Source organism: Oncorhynchus tshawytscha, linkage group LG22 (genome assembly GCF_018296145.1).
Source record: "Oncorhynchus tshawytscha isolate Ot180627B linkage group LG22, Otsh_v2.0, whole genome shotgun sequence".
In the NCBI taxonomy this organism is placed as follows: domain Eukaryota; kingdom Metazoa; phylum Chordata; class Actinopteri; order Salmoniformes; family Salmonidae; genus Oncorhynchus; species Oncorhynchus tshawytscha.
The window spans coordinates 15,677,404-15,699,589 of NC_056450.1; the positions used below are offsets into that span (position 1 = coordinate 15,677,404).

At 42.6% G+C, this 22,186-nt stretch overlaps 2 protein-coding genes across 2 annotated transcripts in view; one reads left to right on the forward strand and one right to left on the reverse strand.

Annotated features, from left to right (window-relative positions):
* Positions 1-344: 344 nt before the first annotated feature.
* Positions 345-1,514, forward strand: LOC112221431 (urotensin-2-like). Its single transcript, XM_024383579.1, has 4 exons — positions 345-477; positions 986-1,111; positions 1,237-1,280; positions 1,401-1,514. Exons 1-4 carry the CDS (start codon positions 372-374, stop codon positions 1,512-1,514), a joined length of 390 nt encoding a protein of 129 aa, XP_024239347.1. The 5' UTR covers positions 345-371.
* Positions 1,515-9,175: 7,661 nt separating this feature from the next.
* Positions 9,176-22,186, reverse strand: part of LOC112247140 (calmodulin-binding transcription activator 1) — a 479,036-nt gene continuing 466,025 nt past the window's right edge. The window contains 3 exon segments of the mRNA XM_042303847.1: positions 9,176-15,577; positions 19,731-19,761; positions 20,136-20,210. Coding sequence (XP_042159781.1) covers positions 15,545-15,577; positions 19,731-19,761; positions 20,136-20,210 — 139 coding nt within the window. The 3' untranslated portion in view covers positions 9,176-15,544.

Here is a 22,186-nt window from a genome sequence, read left to right on the forward strand (position 1 = left end):
AATCCAATTTACAGATTCAGTAAAACTAGTCAATCAATCCACCGGGATGGTAAAATACGTCTTTGGCCCTGACGCGTAGGACCCACGGTCCTTTTTATAGTTCCCAATAACTCACCTGAGTGACTGGATGTTGATTTATTATACAGAGAGAGAGAGAGAGAGAGAGAGAGAGAGTGTGAGATCAGATGGGCCTATCGTAGTCACCCTATTGTGGTGACACTAAGGACGGAGTGGGGACGTGAGGTGGAGTGGGGGCAGTCGATGGGGTATATAACCTATTGGGGGACAGAGCAGAGAGAAGACCACTCTCTCCAGACCTCAGGAGGACCCATCACCCACCCAGAAAACCCAGACACAACTGGCCCGTGGAGATGATGTGTAACCTGCTCCTATCATGGACCTTCCTGCTGGTAGCCTCTGGCTCGCTATTGGCCCATCCCATCACAGACTCTGCAGAGATGCCCTACCTGGGTCCTGGTGAGTACCAGATTCTCCACCCTTATAAACATACTCCTCAACAGGCCAAGCTGCCAGGAAAGGCTGTTGTACCATGAGGTTATTAGGCAGAGTAGTTCAATAGTCACATATGTAATTAAGGCCTGTGTGAGTCTTAATTAAACTTCAATCTTGAGGATTACAAACAAGTTGTAATCAGTGACCTTCTGTTATGGTATAATTGCTTTGAGGCCTGGTTGATTGTGTCTGAGAACTGTAGCAGTGTTAATATTGAATGTGCAATATGATGTTTGCTTATGGTGGCAATGTTCCATTCACTTTTAATGCCATCAATGCTTCTTAGTTATTAGTCATTAATCATCATGGTTGGACTAACATAAACACAACTGTACCCTTATCATCGATTATTCAGTGGAGAGTGAAGAGCCAGAGTGTATATCTAGACTAGATTGCTGCGTGTTGACTGTGTATTCACTGTGTGTTAACTGTAAGCTGACTGTGTGTTGACTGTGTTTTCCTCTGTGCTCAGTATCTCTGGAGGATGGTGGTGCAGGTAGTCCAGACGAGCTGTCTTTCTCTGAGCAGACATACCTGCCCCAGTCTGGCCCTGGACTCAGATACTCATCCTTACTGTCTGGAGAGCTGAGCAGAGATGGTGAGATCACACAAACTAGTTGGACTCCTGCCTCAACAGTTACATCATAAATGTATAGACTGTGATGCTTCAATTCAAGAGAAATATTACAACACATAATCTCTCTCACCCTTCGTCTCCCTCAGGTCTCAGTGCAGCTGGACTACTACCAAGACAGATGAAGACAGATGTGAGTTTTTAAACTAATAGAAGATAAGACGCATATATTGAGAAACTATCAAGTTTTGTTTTGGGAACACCTGTTTCATGACTCATGAAGTACTACAGCTGTAATTGTTCTCTGTTTCAGGTGTTGCTGGAGAAACAGAGTCACCTAAGTCCCGTCAGTCGCTTCTTTGGCATCAGGAAGCCATTCAGAAAGAGAGGAGGCAACTCAGAGTGTTTCTGGAAGTACTGTGTCTAACACAGTCAACCGTCCTTAGAGAAATGCATTCCCACCGTACACTATGACAAAGCGATGGTGCTTGTACTGAGACACAACCCCTCTATTGCACACGAAAAAGCATACACATACGCACATTTGTAAACACACACACACACACACACACACACACACACACACACACACACACACACACACACACACACACACACACACACACACACACACACACACACACACACACACACACACACACACACACACACACACAGGAACACATGAATGCACACATGAAGGCACACATACACGGATGCTGCACACAGACAGTGATGGACTGAATCGATATCCCACAGGTTGATATATTCTACAGTAGGGTTGAGGACTGTTTAGTTTTGATGCTGTTCTCTATATTTCCCTGTCATGCCTGTATGTTTAAAATATAACTGTTTGATGTTGCAACGTGACCAGGATGAAGAACTAAATGGCTGTATATTCAACAGAAATAAAATCATCTATTTGGAAAAGCTTTTGGTTGGATGCCTGGTCCCCGAAAAAATGTCTGTTTTTAAAAGAGATTTCAATTGTTTTTCAACATTCAATGACTCATTGAACTACCAAATGCAATTACGCACCGTCTCATGTGACAAAATAATAATTGAAAAGAGGTGTAAGAAGAACATGAGATAATATCTACATTAGTCTTTATTTCAATCATAAGTGTATGTGGTTCAGTTTAGAAGACATGCAAATAAGTCCTACTGTTTACTGTAGTTCTGAGAAGCAGATATGTAGAATATCAGATGAATTAGTAAATGATACGGAGGTATAATCTCATTGTGTTGCAAGGCAGTCCATCGACGATGCTTAATCCAGTATGAACTAATGTATATCATGTATTATACAATACACAAAGTTCACCAATGCATATTTCAAGACATGGCATACGACGGTGCGGTGAGATACCCAATAAGTTGGACCATACTTTTCTCGTCAATCATTTTGAAAGACAAAAAACGTTTACTTAAAAACTGGGAATCAAATGATCCTTCATTGTTAAGACAGTGGAAGAATCAAATGATCCTTCATTGTTAAGACAGTGGAAGAATCAAATGATCCTTCATTGTTAAGACAGTGGAAGAATCAAATGATCCTTCATTGTTAAGACAGTGGAAGAATCAAATGATCCTTCATTGTTAAGACAGTGGAAGAATCAAATGCATTAATATTTAAATATTGAAAATGTGTGGGCGATAGAGAAAAACAGAACAACAGGGTGTGATGTCGTTGATGTTTGTGTGCGTCTGTCTGTTGTCCTTTGTCTGTATATGTTGATATGTTTTTTTAAAGGGAAACAAATGAAAAGTAGGTTGAGACTTTGTTGTAGACTTTCTGGACAACGGAAAGGTAAAGAGGTGGAGGGAAGAATGGAGGGAAAGAAGGAGAAAGAGAATTTCTAAGAGAGAGAGAGATTGTGAGCAGGAGAGAATATGAGAGAGAAACAGAGAAACAGAGACAGAGAGAGAGAGAGTCATTAACAGTAATTAAAATCAAGATCCTCTTTACAGTTTTTTTCGATTGCTAAACGACAGTGGACACAACTGGAGTCACATGTGCAAAAGTCTAACTACAGTCTGCACAGCAGCAGTTCATGTGGACCAAACTCTAGTTCGTTTTTCATTGCTTGAACACAGTTTTCAAAACTCTACACACTTATCCCATGACTTTAACCACAACCTGCACAACACTGTGGATTTACAGCACTTTGTTCAAATGCTAACACACTGCTGTCAAAACTGTGAACCACACATTCAAAACGGAATAGATTTCAGCCTTGTGCCTTTCAAACACTGCTGATTGCAATTTCAGCTGAAAGGCTAAGCAGGTGTCTTGTTTTAGACTTGTTAGTGAACACACACACATATTACAGTATATATAGGTAGAGCTCAGAAAGACTCATTTTGGAAATGGAACAAGGAAGATGGGTTCGTGGAGGGAGAAGGGTGGCAGGGAGAGGGCGGATGCGTGGAGGAAGACAAAGAAGGCAAAGAGCTGTTATTTCAGATGAAATAAGGGCTACACTTATAGACCATGTCGTGAACCATGGTCTCTCATTGAGAGAGATGGGTTGAGGGTGCAACCCAATCTGCAAAGATCCACAGTGGCATCTGTAATGCGAATTTTCCATCATGCAAACAGGTATGAGTTACATCCTTACAGTAAATGAAAACATTACAGGAATCTATTTTGTATTGCAATTATAGAATATTTACACAGATATATATTACAGTAAGTTTGACTGTAAAATATATTTTTACAACAGGACCCAAAGGCTACCCCCAACAGGGGGAAGAGGAAAAATATTTTCAGATGCGCAGGAAAATGCTATTGTTGACATGGTTGTTGTCAACAATGCAATAAAACTGCGGGAGATTCAAGATAGAGTGCTGGCTGATAATGATATATTTGAAAATGTTCATTCTGTCAGCACAACAACTATTGCTCGAGTCCTAAAGAAACACCAAGTTACAATGAAACAGTTATACACTGTACCGTTCGAGAGAAACAGTGAACGGGTAAAAGAGCAAAGATACCAATATGTCCAGGTAAGACATCTGAGGTTACGTACACAGCTATACAAAATATTTACAGTAAAAAAAAAAACACTAGCATTTCTACAGCAAAACTGAAAGACCACATTCATATGTATTTACTGCTGGATTTAACTGCACGGCGCCAAAGGGCCACTGTGGAGGTTCCAGGCCAAAGGGGGGGAAATATCACCATGTGTGCTGCAATGGCCAATGATGGTTTGCTTCTCAACACACCACTCATTGGCCCATACAACACAGAAAGGCTTATAGCTTTCCTAGAACAGCTCTATGCTCAGCTAGTGCCAGCAGAACAGGGGGAGCCAGTAAGAAACCCCCAAGTTTTTGTCATAGTTTGCGATAACGTTGCTTTTCACCACTCTGCAGCTGTCACAGATTGGTTTGCAGCACATCACAGATTTATGGTTTTGTACCTGCCTGCATATTCACCCTTCCTCAACCCAATAGAGAAGTTTTTCTCTGCCTGGAGGTGGAAAGTGTTTGGTCACCACCCACATGACCAAATGTCTCTTTTGGAAGCCATGCGTGCCGGATGTGAGGACACGAGCCCAGAGGACTGCCAGGGATGGATAAGGCACTCCAGAAGGTTCTTCCCCAGGTGCATGGCAAGAGAAAACATTAGATGTGATGTTGAAGAAAACCTGTGGCCTGATGCTAGAGAGAGGCAGGATTAACCCCTCAATTATTTGTTTGAATTACAGTATGTACTTTTAGTTTCTACCTTTTTTTTCTCATTACTGTAATTCTGTAAATTACTACAGACTATTGAAGCAAACTGCTAATTTTCATTTACCTTAAAGAATTGTTATGTTCTAAAAAAAATTATAAATCATGTGAAAGAATGTCACTCTTTTCTTTGAAGAAAATATGACTTTGTATGAAGTCACTGAAATTGTTCAAACTGTAAAGATGAAAAGTTTGTATTTTCTGTATTGGTGTTTGATGCTAGTGTTTTTACTCTCAGTGTGTTCTGAGTGACAGTCTGTGTTATCTCAGTGAGGGTTGTGCATAGTGTTTGGCTGCACTGAGCGTGTTTTGAGCCATGTGTTAAGAGTTGTGTTGCTTGGAATGAGTTTTGCAGCTGATGTGAACTGTTTAGCTCAGGTGACTGTTGGTAGTGCAGACTGTAGTTAGAGTTTTGCACATGTGACTCCAGTTGTGCCCACTGTTGTTTAGCAATCGAAAAAAAAAACTGTAAGACGTCTGAGGTTACGTACACAGCTATACAAAATATTTACAGTAAAAAAAAACACTAGCATTTCTACAGTAAAACTGTGCACTTACTGTTTTTCAGAGAGTAATGGAGGTGGAAGCACTGGAAAGACCACATTCATATGTATTTATCGATGAAGCTGGATTTAACCTTGCCAAAACACGGCGCAGAGGAAGGAATGTTATAGGTCAAAGGGCCACTGTGGAGGTTCCAGGCCAAAGGGGGAAATATCACCATGTGTGCTGCAATGGCCAATGATGGTTTGCTTCTCAACACACCACTCATTGGCCCATACAACACAGAAAGGCTTATAGCTTTCCTAGAACAGCTCTATGCTCAGCTAGTGCCAGCAGAACAGGGGGAGCCAGTAAGAAACCCCCAAGTTTTTGTCATAGTTTGCGATAACGTTGCTTTTCACCACTCTGCAGCTGTCACAGATTGGTTTGCAGCACATCACAGATTTATGGTTTTGTACCTGCCTGCATTTTCACCATTCCTCAACCCAATAGAGGAGTTTTTCTCTGCCTGGAGGTGGAAAGTGTTTGGTCACCACCCACATGACCAAATGTCTCTTTTGGAAGCCATGCGTGCCGGATGTGAGGACACGAGTCCAGAGGACTGCCAGGGATGGATAAGGCACTCCAGAAGGTTCTTCCCCAGGTGCATGGCAAGAGAAAACATTAGATGTGATGTTGAAGAAAACCTGTGGCCTGATGCTAGAGAGAGGCAGGATTAGCCCCTCAATTATTTGTTCGAATTACAGTATGTACTTTTAGTTTCTTTTTTTTCTCATTACTGTAATTCCGTAAATTACTACAGACTATTGAAGCAAACTGCTAATTTTCATTTACCTTAAAGAATTGTTATGTTCTAAAAAATTTAATAAATCATGTGAAAGAATGTCACTCTTTTCTTTGAAGAAAATATTACTTTGTATGAAGTCACTGAAATTGTTCAAACTGTAAAGATGAAGAGTTTGTATTTTCTGTATTGGTGTTTGATGCTAGTGTTTTTACTCTCAGTGTGTTCTGAGTGACAGTGTGTATATCTCAGTGAGGGTTGTGCATAGTGTTTGGCTGCACTGAGCGTGTTTTGAGCCATGTGTTAAGAGTTGTGTTGCTTGGAATGAGTTTTGCAGGTGATGTGAACTGTTTAGCTCAGGTGACTGTTGGTAGTGCAGACTGTAGTTAGAGTTTTGCACATGTGACTCCAGTTGTGCCCACTGTCGTTTAGCAATCGAAAAAAACTGTAATATGCATGGTGGTTGGACCACTTACAAGTACACATTACATAATACAAGTACAGCATTAATATTATTTGTTGTTATGTTTGTCTTTCTGACCTGCTGCTAGAGAAAGGCCTTTTGTACATAGAGACACCCAGCCTTGGGAGATCTCTCTTCTGCTAAGCACTGTGCCATGCGTCATCCTCACTGGTTGTCTCCAGCATGGTCCCCACTTCACCTGCTGGCACCAGAGAGCCCACTGACTGGAGGAGCTCTAAAAGCTATGAGATAGAGGCATAGACAGCAAGGGAGGGAGGGAGTATGGGAGGTGGGAGTATGGGAGGGAAAAAGAGGGAGGGGGAGTTTGGGAGGGAGTTAAGAAGGGAGGGGAAGAGTATGGAGGGAATTAAGAGGGGAGGGGAGGGGGAGTATGGGAGGGAGTTAAGAAGGGAGGGAGGAGTATGGAGGGAGTAAAAAGGGCAGGGGGAGAATGGGAAGGAGCTAAGAGGTGGGGGAGTATGGGAGGGAGTTAAGAGGGGAGGGGAGTATGGGAGGGATTAAAGAGGGGAGGGGAGTATGGGAGGGAGTTAAGAGGGGAGGGGGAGCATGGGAGAAAGGTAAGAGGGGAGGGGAAGTATGGGAGGGAGTTAAGAGGGGAGGGGGAGTATGGGAGGGAGTTAAGAGGGGAGGGGAAGTATGGGAGGGAGTTAAGAGGGGAGGGGGAGTATGGGAGGGAGGTAAGAGGGCAGGGGGAGTATGGGAGGGAGTTAAGAGAGGGGAGGGGGAGTATGGGAGGGAGTTAAGAGAGAAGGTGGGAGTATGGGAGGGAGTTAAGAGAGGGGGGAGTATGGGAGGGAGTTAAGAGGGGAGGGGGAGTATGGAGGTAGTTAATAGAGGAGGGGGAGTATGGGAGGGAGTTAAGAGAGAAGGGGGAGTATGGGAGGGAGTTAAGAGAGGAGGAGGGAGTATAGGAGGGAGTTAAGAGAGGAGGGGGAGTATGGGAGGGAGTTAAGAGGGGAGGGGGAGTATGGGAGGGAGTTAAGAGGGAAGGGGAGTATGGGAGGGAGTTAAGAGGGGAGGGGAGTATGGAGGGAGTTAAGAGAGGAGGGGGAGTATGGAGGGAGTTAAGAGGGGAGGGGGGGGAGTATGGGAGGGGAGTATGGGAGGGAGTTAAGAGGGGAGGGGGAGTATGGAGGGAGTAAAGAGGGGAGGGGAGTATGGGAGGGAGTTAAGAGGGAAGGGGGAGTATGGGAGGGAGTTAAGAGGGGAGGGGAGTATGGAGGGAGTTAAGAGAGGAGTGGGGAGTATGGGAGGGAGTTAAGAGAGGAGGGGGAGTATGGGGGGAGTTAAGAGAGGGGGGGGAGTATGGGAGGGAGTTAAGAGAGGAGGGGGAGTATGGGGGAGGGAGTTAAGATGGGAGGGGCGAGTATGGGAGGGAGTTAAGAGGGGAGGGGGGAGTATGTGGGGGAGAGGAAGTTTTTTTTGCCTATGTAACATCTTTCCACAAGCTACAGTCAATAATCCATTTAATTAAGCAGTTCTAATAGACTAACCACTGTGTTCCATGACATATGCCAGAAACCTTGTTTAATGTCATCCTTGTCCATAAACAAGATTTGAGTCAGGATAAGTTCAGTCTTTGAATCGGTCTGCAACGGCTTGCCATCACATATCCAGAGGGACAGCACAACAGTCAGCATTCCCAGCTTCATCATCTCTTCTTCGATATAAAGAGGAGCATCTCAAATGATCAGAGTCCTCATCACAAAGTTTAGGTAAAATAGACATGCCCCATAGGCCTACTAGCATAAATAATATCAAGGCAGTAAGTACAATGTAAACTTGTCCTTTCTAATACATTCAGTAGATAGAAGAACCCAATATTGTCCAACCTGAGTCACCTGTGTGTTGTTGATTATCCTGAGTTCTTGCTGATTGCAGTAGTGAGTTCCACTGAAGTTAAGTGAAGCCTTTGGTACCCCAACATTTGTTTTATAGTCTCCCCTCACCAATCCCTGAGACTCCCTGGCCACCCCTAGACAGGTGACCTCTCAGCCCCTCACTGCCATCCTGACGTGACGCCGTACCTGCCACATTCTCAATGTATCTCCAGTAGACAACAGTCTATTCTCCTTCTCCATCCTGGACTGAAGAACTACAGTCATCAGTGGGGACATTGACTGTATTACTCCAGTGACTCAGAACTATAGTAAGTGGGACCTCTGTGGATTAGTTCGTCCACAGTTTTGACCCCCCCTGGCACTAGCTTGACTGCCTGACGGGCTAGTTTGGGACAGGCCAAGGTCACACAGAAAAATCGGCTGAGTAAGATAGTCAGGTTTTGAGGGGAAATCATTGGGGCAGCAATAGCAAGAGCTGTCATCTCTCTATCTAGTCAGAGCCCCCAGAAAGAAAACTAAATTGCATTTGACTCTTCCCACCTCCCCCACCTTGAATTCTAGCCCCTAGCTTCCAACTGGCCGCAAGTAGAGACAACGAAAAACCAGAAATTGCTTTATTCCAAATGCAATAATGCAACTAAATCAGATGTTGGACAAATCACACATTAACCTGTACAAGTAGTATAATCAACATTTGTATGAAATTGTACTCATCCAGCCTAATGACATGTAATCATCCTTTGCTATTCTGTTGTTTTTACATATGTATTTTTCATCTGTATGTGTTGTGATTAGTGAAAAATGAATTGCCTCATTGAGGACATTAAAGTTTTCTGAATTTGAATCTGAATTTACTGCCTGGACAGTATCTGAGGTAAGATTGCCTTATCAACTGCGATTTGAGGTAAAATACCATATGTGTTTTTTATTGCCACATTCTAGTCTACTGAATAGGATGATACTCTTTATGGGTGTGAAGTGAGTATCAGATAGACAGAATGACAGTATTCATGATATTACCCATATAACAGTGCATGTCAAATCTGAATTTACAGCACTAACATGATGCAGTGTTAATATATTGCAGAACAATTAGTAGGCATGTAAATAAGTTGGCAGTGGGTTACTACAACAAAATGTGGCTAAAGTACAGGCAGTGGACGATACTGTAGAGGGAAAAGGAGACAAAATCAAATGTTGTTTGTTTTCTTCATTTTTTTCTTTTTTTATTATTTTACAGCAGAAAGAATATAAAGCATTCAGAAAACATCTTCCATATTTTAAGGGCATTTCAAAACGTTTTGCATGGCTTCAGCAGCTGAAATCTCTTCATTTTTTAAATATTTTTTTTTACATATCCATCGAGTCAGTGACACTTGTACATGCACAATTACAAAAACAAAACTAACAAACAAGAAAGAGGGGGAAGAAAAAGTAGGAGAAAGCAATACACATTAGGAGAACGGGGAAAAAGGAGTGGTTGAAATAATAGGGGAAGGAGAGAAAGAGAGGGTCACAACAGGGAAAGACAGAGAGGAAGACAGTTATAGAGGAGAGGAAAATGTATCTAACACTAGTTCACATGCAAAGTGTCGAGGACCCACGACTTTGTATTTAAGCAGGGCCATTTTTTTTCTTCTTGGTTTGGAATTGATGAAAACGTGCAGTTCGGTAAAGGGTGCCATACAATTGCTGTTCATAAACTACTGAATGTCCATAAACTACTGAATGCTTGTCTTGCAATACTGGCATTTGCATAAGAGTACGTCAACTAAATGTGTCCAATCATTTTCTATCTTCACTAGGTCTATAGGTCTCCACAAAATAATGCTTATTGCTCTGTGTCCACAAGTGGAAAACGTTGTGAGATGGTTTCTGCTCTGTGGTCCTGATGTGCCTACCTTTCAGTAGTTTGGGTGCATTGACAAAGGTAAAGGAGGAAAGCTAGTCCCTCGGGTCAATTAGCAGAGTGTAATGAAGGTAATCAAATCCATATGAAGTGCCTGTTTCTATAGCTAACCTGTCATACCACCCAGAAAATGGCTATCAGCCATTCCTGAAGGGCTTTTTTTCTGAAACAACTGTCCCTTTAACATCTGGTCATCTTCAACTGCCTCAAAGTCTCAGGAAGACCCCAATCAAATGTCTCAACATGTTATCACCCATATCTTAACTGAGATGAAATGTATAACTGAGAATAACTCGATAGACTATTTGAAGCTGTGTGTGATACTATTACATAGCAAGTCCTTGTTTTACTGAGAAACATCAAGTCAGAGGAGGTCAAAGGTTGAAATGTTACTATACTCATTAGCATAGTCTATAAAAGAAAGTTAAGCATTTGCATTAGACTTCAAGCCATAGTGTCCCATAATGCAAACTCCTTTCTGTCTGAGCTATAGCCAAGACAGAAATAATTGACCGTACTGTCAATTGTGATCAACTTGTCTCAATTATAATTAGCTACACTACAATGTTTTGTATCCCCTATTTTTGATTTAGTGTCCTTACATCTCTCCTCAGTTCAGCTTACTTATCTGAGAGGAAATGGATAACAGTAATGTATCCAGGATCATAGTAATCCTTTGCCTGTCTTGACCAGAAAGTTCTGTTGAGGGGTGTTGCATCTTCCTATCCTACTTCAATACAGTATGTCCTCTCTCTCTGCAGTGAATCACCAATCAGTGTCCTGCTCCACTTCCTCCTCCCCATTTTGGCACCCTGAGTAAAAGACGGAAGGGAGGTGAGCCGTTCCCTAGGACTAGGAGCAGGCTAGGAAAATAACACAATGATGAGCTCCATCTGCTGAACTGTGTACAAGTGAGACTGACTGTGCCTTGACATACCTATCGGCATATCTGGATATGTCCAGTGCAGTGTACTGTTGCCTGTGTGTGTGTGTGTGTGTGTGTGTGTATGGTTGTCTAGTATAATACTTGCAGTATACTGCCAAAAGAGTGTCCGAACTGTTCAGGTATTTGAAGTTGAGAGCACACCATCTCTATATCCAAATGAATGAAAAATAAAATGTGTTAAAAAAAAGTTTCAACTTGCTTCTAGAAAAACTTGCCCTCATGCTACCCCTGGAAATATGGTCAGTAAATACTGCAGATTGATCATAGTTTGTATTTGAAGGGTTCTCCTCTTCCCTCCAATCACATGCCCTCCGTCTTTCAGAGTTCTGTGACACGTCAAACCAACGTTCTTCGTTTTACAGAACAGCAAGTCTTTAAAAGTCTAACTACCGATTCTAGAAAAATAAGCATGCTTTGGGTGCAGTTCAGTCACCCAGTTAACTATGTTACCCATGCAAGCATAATAAAACCTTCTCATATGGCCACAGCAGTGTATTGGCTGGCATTCTTACCACTACCAGAATGACGAATGCAAGGCAATAAAACCACAGAAGTTATGGAATCTAATTCTCATGGTTTCAACAGGCAGTTCCAATAGAAAATGAAAACGCTTAGAATGTTGACAAGATGGAATGCGCTCCGTGGGTTAAGGGAACACTGTCACTGGAATGATTTTGGTGATGGTTTTGGATTGATATATTGTATGTACTTGATATACAGTAGTCCTAAAGAATTATGGATCAGTTGCTATTGGTATCTCCAAAGCCATGTTTTCCTCCTTAGGTACCTTGCATGCTTCCTGACATTGGCTTTGTGCGATCAATCAGGATATGATTAGGCACTTTCTACATAAACACTCTGAAAATAGGTTTACATATCAAGTCTCTGTGAAATAAACACACACATACAGAGAAATAAACCCAGAAGTACATAAAAACAAAAACATCAGAACAGCCAACATTGTCTTGAGATGCTTTTCAGCATTTAAAACAACAAAATGTAATTGTCCAATGGCATGTTCTTATAGGAATATAATATATATCAGCAAAACTGCAAGAACCAGCAGACACTTATGGTCTAGGATTGAATACCATTGGATAGTCTCTATCATGCATTCACAGATACAGTATAATCAACTGGTATCAATGGGTCTGTTCCCACTTCCCACATTTCATTTCATCATCTTTCAAACACTGCCCTCACATACCCCATTAGGAACCAGACACATACATTGTATTCTTCCTCAGAAGTTGCTATAATAGTAGTGGTGCATCTTGTTACGCTTACAGATCCCTCCTTTTGGCTCATTGAATTAGCTGCAACGATCCATAATGGTTCATGTGTTTCACCATAAACCCCATCCGTTCTTTTTGTTGTTGTTGCACTTTCGATTGTTTAAAGTGTTGCTTCTGCAGGCAAATGACTCGTTTACTTTTACAAAGAATGCCAGCGATGCTACACATCATTCACTGTTGGCCACATTACATGTTGACTCTGGTCTGTCCAGACCCTGACAGGCCTTGGTAAAGTTAAGCTTCCAGCCCAAACGTAAAAACAAATGTCTTGTGTCAGCAGTTTGATAAGTTGATATCGTCTATTTCATCACCCGTGAGTTGTCCTATGAAACACATGTTCAATCAAGCTCAACTATGAACAACAACAGAAAAAACAGGGCTGAGATTCCCATAGACACGGTTGCCATTTACAATCTTTATATGAACACAATCCATACGAACATGCTAAGAGACATTGACACCACCACCCTTCTCTCATACGGATAAAATAAAGCACACCATTCTTTTGCATTTGAAATGTTACTGACAAAGTGATCCCTGTGTATTTGGTGATGATGGCAACAAAAACAAATCTTGGGTTGTTCTGACGTGTGATAATGGATGAGAAACAGGAGACTTAAAAGTTGCTGTAGAAATATTTCTCCCTCTGCAATGTGTACCTCTATCTGTGATTCGCTGCCAGTCGTGATGGGACCTTGTGGTCTTCAATGCTAGTGTCTATTTCATTGTATGATTATCTGTTCTGATAAGATTAACTTAATTCTCTTGTTAAGCAATATAGCATTCACATTACTTGGCACCATTGGCAAAAGATTCTTGGTAGCCCAAAACAAAAATGTAAACATAACCATACATGTCTTAAGATCATTTTGCAGATTTCTCCTATCTCTAAATACATTATATATATTTTTTAAAACTTTTTAGTATTCGCAATAATGTCATGCTTTAGCAAAATGTTCTTCTCAAGAACAATCAAAATAAAATAAAATACTCTTATAGTGAAATAGTTAGAATCATTTTACAGAGCATAGCCACTACTGCTTTTGTTTAGTGTTTTGTTTTTTAACCTTTGTTCATGTTTTTCATGCACATAGCTCATTTTTATCCCAGGTATTTACACTATATACAATCAATACAACCATACTTCTTAGGCATTCAAACAAAACTATACAAATATTCTGTTTTTGTCTCGTACCTGTTTTTGACCCCTTTTTAATGAATAAAATAATATATTTCTAAAATACAATCCCCTTTGGGTAAATGTTTTTCCCTACGTACCTTCAGCCTTCTTTATATACAGAAACCGCTCAATTGTCAAAAATATGGATTTGTCTAACCCCTATTTTGGGACTAGCTTAGGGACCCCTCGAAGAATCTCTAAGATGTCAAGGCAATGTATGTGATCTTCCCCTCAAAAGCCCTCACAGGCCCTGAAGTTCATTTAAAAAGAACGACAATAACCTTCATGACTGTAATCATTACAACACAAAAGAGGCAAGTTTTCTTTCTTTTTAGAATACCGAGGAAACAAATAAGGCAAATGAAAAAGAAAACAAGAGGACAATGTTGGTGTCATTCAGTAACTAGAGGGTATGAATGTCATTCAGTAACTAGAGGGTATGAATGTCATTCAGTAACTAGAGGGTATGAATGTCATTCAGTAACTAGAGGGTATGAATGTCATTCAGTAACTAGAGGGTATGAATGTCATTCAGTAACTAGAGGGTATGAATGTCATTCAGTAACTAGAGGGTATGAACGACATTCAGTAACTAGAGGGTATGAATGTCATTCAGTAACTAGAGGGTATGAATGTCATTCAGTAACTAGAGGGTATGAATGACTCTTGGGGAAGTAGGTGGGTACATGGGAGACTGTTGCATTTTAACATGAAGACAAACGCAAAACATTGAAAAACAGAGGTTACAGACCTAATTCCAAGCACGCAGGCGAAGACCTTCACCCATAGGCATGCACATTTGATAAAATCGACAACACATCATTTTTTAGGAGACAAGTCAGTTATCCCGGTAATGGGTAAGCACGGAACAGATTCAAGCAAAGAGGAATTAAACATATATATTAAAAAAAACACACACACCATTGAATCCCTTTATCTCTTGCCTCACAGTGCCCCCTAAACGTAGATAACAAAATAAGCCATTATTTTAATAAGCCCCGCCCATTCCTTCTCACACCCCTCCTACATTCAGATGCAGCCCCACCCCTTCGGACTGACTGGCGGAGTAGAGCACAGCGTAACAGAAGGACGCTTGATCTATTTCCAGTTACGATACTGAATGTATTCACCGACTGTTGATAGGGAGAGTACGTTTGCAAATGGATCAATTATATTACCGAGAATGTTTGGTTCATTAGATGACATGTTTTCTCCTTCAAATGGATGAATCAGTTCACTTTTTTAAAAAAATGATGAAATACAATTAGAGCCAAGTCCCAATGTGTTTCTGTAATGTTTCCTTATGTTCTGGTTGGCGTCTGTCCTCCATCCTCGCTGTCCTCCATCTTATCCTTTTGGTTTGATCCACTGGTGGCAGGGACCTTTTCCACATGTCCAACATTCCTCTTCCTTTACCATCTAAAAACCTAGACTCCGATACTCCCAAAAAGACAAAGCAATCCATGAAAAAGTGCAAAAAATGTCATGAAGCTAATGTTCTGCCCCCCACAGCTTCTTCTCCTTTAGTTTAGAATTCTACAGAAGAAGTTGCCACTCTCCAACATACACAACGATAGATAAACGTGAAAAATGCTGTTGTTGTTGTACATGTAATCGAAGTGGAATCAGTCACGCTGTCATAGTTGTAATAATAATCCCAGTGTTTTCACTGAACTGTTTATTTTCTTCTCTTGTAAAATGTCTTGGGTACAAAGGGGGGAAAGAAAAGGAGGAGAGTGATGTCACATTGTGAGGGGGCTCTTCTGAGGGTTCTCATGTTCCTTGGCCCTTTTCGATTCGTTCACTCTGAAACACAGACGGAGAGACAGATGTAATTTAAACAGGGGTCTATGATCACCGTCACAGATCAGCTCTCACTGGATGGTGATGTTCTCCAATGTCTCAAACCATTCCCCTCCCTAGAGGACACCATTCCCCTCCCTAGAGGACACCATTCCCCTCCCTAGAGGACACCATTCCCCTCCCTAGAGGACACCATTCCCCTCCCTAGAGGACACCATTCCCCTCCCTAGAGGACACCATTCCCCTCCCTAGAGGACACCATTCCCCTCCCTAGAGGACACCATTCCCCTCCCTAGAGGACACCATTCCCCTCCCTAGAGGACACCATTCCCCTCCCTAGAGGACACCATTCCCCTCCCTAGAGGACACCATTCCCCTCGCTAGAGGACACCATTCCCTTCCCTAGAGGACACCATTCCCCTCCCTAGAGGACACCATTCCCCTCCCTAGAGGACACCATTCCCCTCCCTAGAGGACACCATTCCCCTCTATAGAGGACACCATTCCCCTCCCTAGAGGACACCATTCCCTTCCCTAGAGGACACCATTCCCCTCCCTAGAGGACACCATTCCCCTCCCTAGAGGACACCATTCCCCTCCCTAGAGGACACCATTCCCCTCCCTAGAGGACACCATTCCCCCGCTAGAGGACACCATTCCCCTCGCTAGAGGACACCATTCCCCTCCCTAGAGGACACCATTCCCCTCCCTAGAGGACACCATTCCCCTCGCTAGAGGACACCATTCCCCTCCCTAGAGGACACCATTCCCCTCCCTAGAGGACACCATTCCCCCGCTAGAGGACACCATTCCCCTCGCTAGAGGACACCATTCCCCTCCCTAGAGGACACCATTCCCCTCCCTAGAGGACACCATTCCCCTCACTAGAGGACACCATTCCCCTCTCTAGAGGACACCATTCCCCTCCCTAGAGGACACCATTCCCCTCCCTAGAGGACACCATTCCCCTCCATATAGGACACCATTCCCCTCCCTAGAGGATTCCCCTCCCTAGATGACACAATTCCCCTCCCTAGAGGACACCATTCCCCTCCCTAGAGGACACCATTCCCCTCCCTAGAGGACACCATTCCCCTCCCTAGAGGACACCATTCCCCTCCATAGAGGACACCATTCCCCTCCCTAGAGGACACCATTCCCCTCCCTAGAGGACACCATTCCCCTCCCTAGAAGACACCATTCCCCTCCCTAGAGGACACCATTCCCCTCCATAGAGGACACCATTCCCCTCCCTAGAGGACACCATTCCCCTCCCTAGAGGACACCATTCCCCTCCCTAGAGGACACTATTCCCCTCCATAGAGGACACCATTCCCCTCCCTAGAGGACACCATTCCCCGCCCTAGAGGACACCATTCCCCTCCATAGAGGACACCATTCCCCTCCCTAGAGGACACCATTCCCCTCCATAGAGGACACCATTCCCCTCCCTAGAGGACACCATTCCCCTCCCTAGAGGACACCATTCCCCTCCCTAGAGGACACCATTCCCCTCCATAGAGGACATCATTCCCTCGAGAGAGGACAAGAGACATGGAGATCGACACAGCCCTCGTCAACGGGAGCTGGTGCTGGTCTGGAAAGAAAACACTGATTAATCTGACAACTATCAACATTGATAAAGACTTATTTGGATTAGATCTCATTCCGTCTAAATGATTCTGTTGAATCCCTAAGTCTTACAGCTCACTGAACCCATTCCTTCAATACAGGTCAACATTGAAACTTGAAAACGATTCTTAAAGCAGTTTGATTTACTTTTAGACTCTTGAGAATATAATGTGATTGAAATAAGGTGTCTTGATAATGTAACTCTCTCCAAAACAAATCTCAAGAGAGGAAACAGTCCCTTGACAATTCCACCAAATATTTGTTGGGCTGAAAGAGACCATCAAGGCAGGCAGAGGTTAACACATTGGTTTGTATTTGGAACATTGCTATGCACCAAATAAATGACTTTATCACTCCAGAATTGTGTTTAAATGAGTTTAATCAGAGGACTGTATTATTGTGTCTATCACTAAATGATGAACTACTAACACAATTGAAAACGTAACGCATTCAATTTGGAAACAGTCCCTTGACATGTAATAGATATTTTTTAGACAAAAATATCCTATCCAAACTTGTATTGTGTTTGTATTGCATTATGTCCACTGGGAAGTGACATTACCTTGGCATTCCACTTGTGAACCATGTCCAAACTGAGCCAGAGCCAAACTGACGGCTCAGTAAACACCACACCTAATCAGTGTATACAATGGACTCAGTAGATCTCACTGTACTGTAAGTCATTAGCCAATTACTGTGTTATATCATAATCAATATACCTATTGGCCCTTGGTGCTTGTACTGCTGACCACAGGAACACTGGGACTGGTGTATTTGCTCTGCCTGGCTGTACCTTCTATACTGCTTCTGAGAAAAGTCTTCTCATATGCATTTAGGATGAGTGGACAATGAGTGGACAATGAGTGGATAGAACCAAGGTAATGTCCATTTTTTTTACCACTGAGGACCAGTTTGCAAACAAGTGTTTTAATTTGTACTTTTAAATGCTGTCCTCTGGGAATACATTGTACATAATGTTGTATATGTTTTTTACCCAAATAAATTCAATTCAGAATGCGTTGCATTTCACATGGGTTTACACGTGTATCAACCCGAAGGTCCTTTAACTCTACCGAGCTCAGCGGTGAGCCCCCACCCACACTGCTATTTATGTAGGTTTAGTGATTCTCAGTGTGCTACTTCCTCTTCCTCTTCCCCTGGGGTGTGAATCCATTACGGGTACCACTCCTGCTGTTCTAACTCCCTGGAGGTGCATGGCAGGGACTCCCCATTGTTTGCTTGGTACTGCTAGTCTGACCTATTTGTGCTATCACAGCACTGTAACCCAGATCTTAACAAAACATGCATGCTATCGCATCTTTATAGTGCTGTAGCTACCTCACCTGCTCTCAAAGCACAGTAACCCATACCGTACAGTAAGGATGTCTCAGATACAGAGGAAGTTAAGTTATCGGGGGTATGGCCTTATCAACCTAGCAATTTGTCATATAGAGATTGTGCTGATATATTACAATGAATTGATTCATACAATGAATTGATTCTCACAATGAATTGATTCATACATTCAAAATTCCCTCTTGCCTAAGAAGGTGAACTACAGTGTTTGTGAGTCATAAAGATGATGACGCTGATGATAACCATCACATACTGTCGGTATTTCTGTCAATATGCCCGAAGACTTTCCGGGGGAGTAGTGGGACAGACAAACCGTTTTTTCCACCCATGAAGAATTTCTTCAATATTTTCAGTGATGACGCAAGTGTCATTGAACCAGGCCTGAAATAGTGACAGATATCAATGCGATGCCGAAGGGAGCTCGTACAAGACAGTTTTGACAGTTTGAGGGAACAAAACCAAAGGGGATCAAGCCCACCCTCAACTCTGTCATGTGGGGCACAACAGGACAGACAGTAAGACAGACAGCTGTTTGGGAGAAAACATCTGGTCCATAGCATGCCTGGGGGTACATGTTAAAGAGCAAGGCCCATAGAGTCATGCAACATAGAGAAAACAACCTTCCGTTCTGTAAATAGGCATTTTCACAACCACATCAATAAAACAGAAGAACAATTCAACTCCTTTCCAGAGAAGAGAAAGAGGTGCCTGTTAAGTGTTGCGGTGACATAGTCATTCATAAGCGGTGGTTAGTTGGTTTAATAAGAGTAAAGCTACGCCTGCTCTGACTCTGAGCTTCTCAGTCAGTCCACCTGTGGCTCCAGTAGGCAGCCATCATGCAAGCAGGCATCAAGCAACAGTGATGGACAAGATACAGGGAGGGGGAGAGAGAGAGAGAGAGAGAGAGAGGTTGAGAGGGAGGGAGGGAGGGAGGGAGGGAGAGATAGATGGAAAGAAAGTGAGAGAGAGTGAGAGAGAGACAGAGAGGAGGTCAAGGACATATAGGATATATAACTGTATTGTTAGAGAGAGAGAGAGGCAGAGAGGAGGTCAAGGACATATAGGATATATAACTGTATTGTTAGAGAGAGAGAGAGGCAGAGACATACAGTGTAGACAAGGAGGAGAGAAAGAGAAGGACGAACTGAGTTGCTGAGGCTGCACTCACCCGCTTGAACAGTCTATGGTCCATCAAGGGGCTTCGCATAAAAAGCAAAACAATACCAGACAGCTATTAGCACACAGTAGGCACTGTGAGGGAAGGAATTGGGGCGAGGAGAAGAGAGGTGGGGGCCAAATACAGTGGAGGGGAAGAGGGGGGTGTCTGAAGTGTTGTATATAACCCACCTAGACCTTTTATCAACCCCAAAATAAATCAAATAGACAAATGAAAACAGAGAACTGTCCCTCTCATCTGTGCAGACTCCTTCTCGCCATCTAAGGTGTAGTAAACCATTCATATATCTTGCAAATCCCTACACTGAAAGAAGGTATGTATTTGGTAGTGTGTGTGTGTGAACATAACAAACACATTTGGAAACCCATAGGAGTTAGTGTTGTGGGCGGGGCTTACCTGTGGCGGCAGCGGCGTAGAAACCTCATGATCTTCCTGGCAGCCTGATCCTGCCTCTTGGAGAGCAGACTACTTCTGCAACACACAAGACAAGAGGGAACACTGGCTTTTGAGAGGGTCCACGATGTTAAAAGATACTGTGTCTTTTTGAAGCTAGTGTAGTTTCACAATGCTTGTGCTCTTTTTCAACCACGCTTTTAACCTTGACTTCAGGAGATTCTGTTATAGCATGGATACTATCCTCTCCGGGGAAACTCAAGAGCCTTGGTGCCTTCATCAATGTAAAAGATATTTACAGAAGTCGTATGTTCAAAATCTCAACCAACGCATGAACACAGAAGGCCACTACGATCCTAGGGACTGCAAATGGGACTGCGGTCGTTCGTTATAAATTGATTTCTCCAAGTGAAGTCTGCAAGGTTAAAGTGGCAGTCAGCAGTTGCCTTCTCCCCACTCCCGTTTCATAACGGGATGGGGCTGGAGAAGGGATGGGGCTGGAGAAATGTACCACTCTCAGATTCATAGACGGAGCTACGGGTATCAAAATATTACTTTTGAGGGTATATAGAGTTTGTTAAAATGTACTTTCTTTACAGATATTGGCTTAAAATAAGCTTATATTTTAGGTTCTGATGGGGTACGGCAGTTGAACTAAGCTCATGAGGCATTTATAAGTTCTATTCTTTAAGAACCATGGGTACATATCATTCATTTATAAGTTCTATTCTTTAAGAACCATGGGTACATATCATTTATTTATAAGTTCTATTCTTTAAGAACCATGGGTACATATCATTCATTTATAAGTTCTATTCTTTAAGAACCATGGGTACATATCATTCATTTATAAGTTCTATTCTTTAAGAACCATGGGTACATATCATTCATTTATAAGTTATATTCTTTAAGAACCATGGGTACATATCATTCATTTATAAGTTCTATTCTTTAAGAACCATGGGTACATATCATTCATTTATAAGTTCTATTCTTTAAGAACCATGGGTACATATCATTCATTTATAAGTTATATTCTTTAAGAACCATGGGTACATATCATTCATTTATAAGTCCCAAAATAGATGTAACAACTGCAGACTGCCGCTATCCTGTAATGAGGCCTGCATCCTGTATGTGTGTATTACTGTGTGTGTATCTGAGTGTGTGTCAATGCATTTAGCTACTTGAGTTTATGCTGCTGTATGTTCGTGTGTGTGTGTTATTTAATCAAGAAGGCATGAGGGGGGTTTGTGGTATATGGCCAATATACCATGGCCAAGGGCTGTTCTTAAGCACGATGCAACGCGGAGTGCCTGGATACAGCTATTAGCCGTGGGATATTGGCCATATACCACAAACCCCTGAGTTGCCTTAATGCTATTAGAAACTGTTTACCAACATAATGAGATTATAATTAGATTATAATTAAAATAAATGTTTTGTCATACCCGTGGCTGTCAGCCAATAAGCATTCAGGGCTCGAACCACCCAGTTTATAATGTGTATTTCACTACCTGAGTTTGTGTTGCTGTGTTTCAGTGTGAGTGTGCTACTGTGTGTGTGTGTGTGTGTTGTTGTGTTTCAGTGTGAGTGTGCTACTGTGTGTGTGTGTGTGTTGTTGTGTGAGTGTCACGGATCCCCCCAGTACTACTGCTCATTCTGTTCACCAGTTCCGGAGGTCGACGTCACCGGCCTTCTAGGCTGCACTGAACTGTGTCATTACACACACCTGTCCCCTACTCCGACTGATTAGTACTTGCATAAATGTGCCCTTTGTTTCCCCCATTGGGCTGTCGATGATTGTTCCCATGTCCGTTGGCCGTGTGAGTACCTAAGCGTTGGTGCAGCTGTTATGCTGCGTGCTTTATAGATTGTGTATTACGGGTATCGTTCCGTGTCGTTCATCAAGGTTTACCCTCTCTCTTTTGTTTGGGTACAGCCCAGTGTTTTGTATACGTGTTTGTTTTGGGTGTATTAAGAACCCCTATTGTGTATTCCTGCGCCTGTCTGCAACATCCTTTATATCAGCGTGACAGTGTGTTTAGCTACCT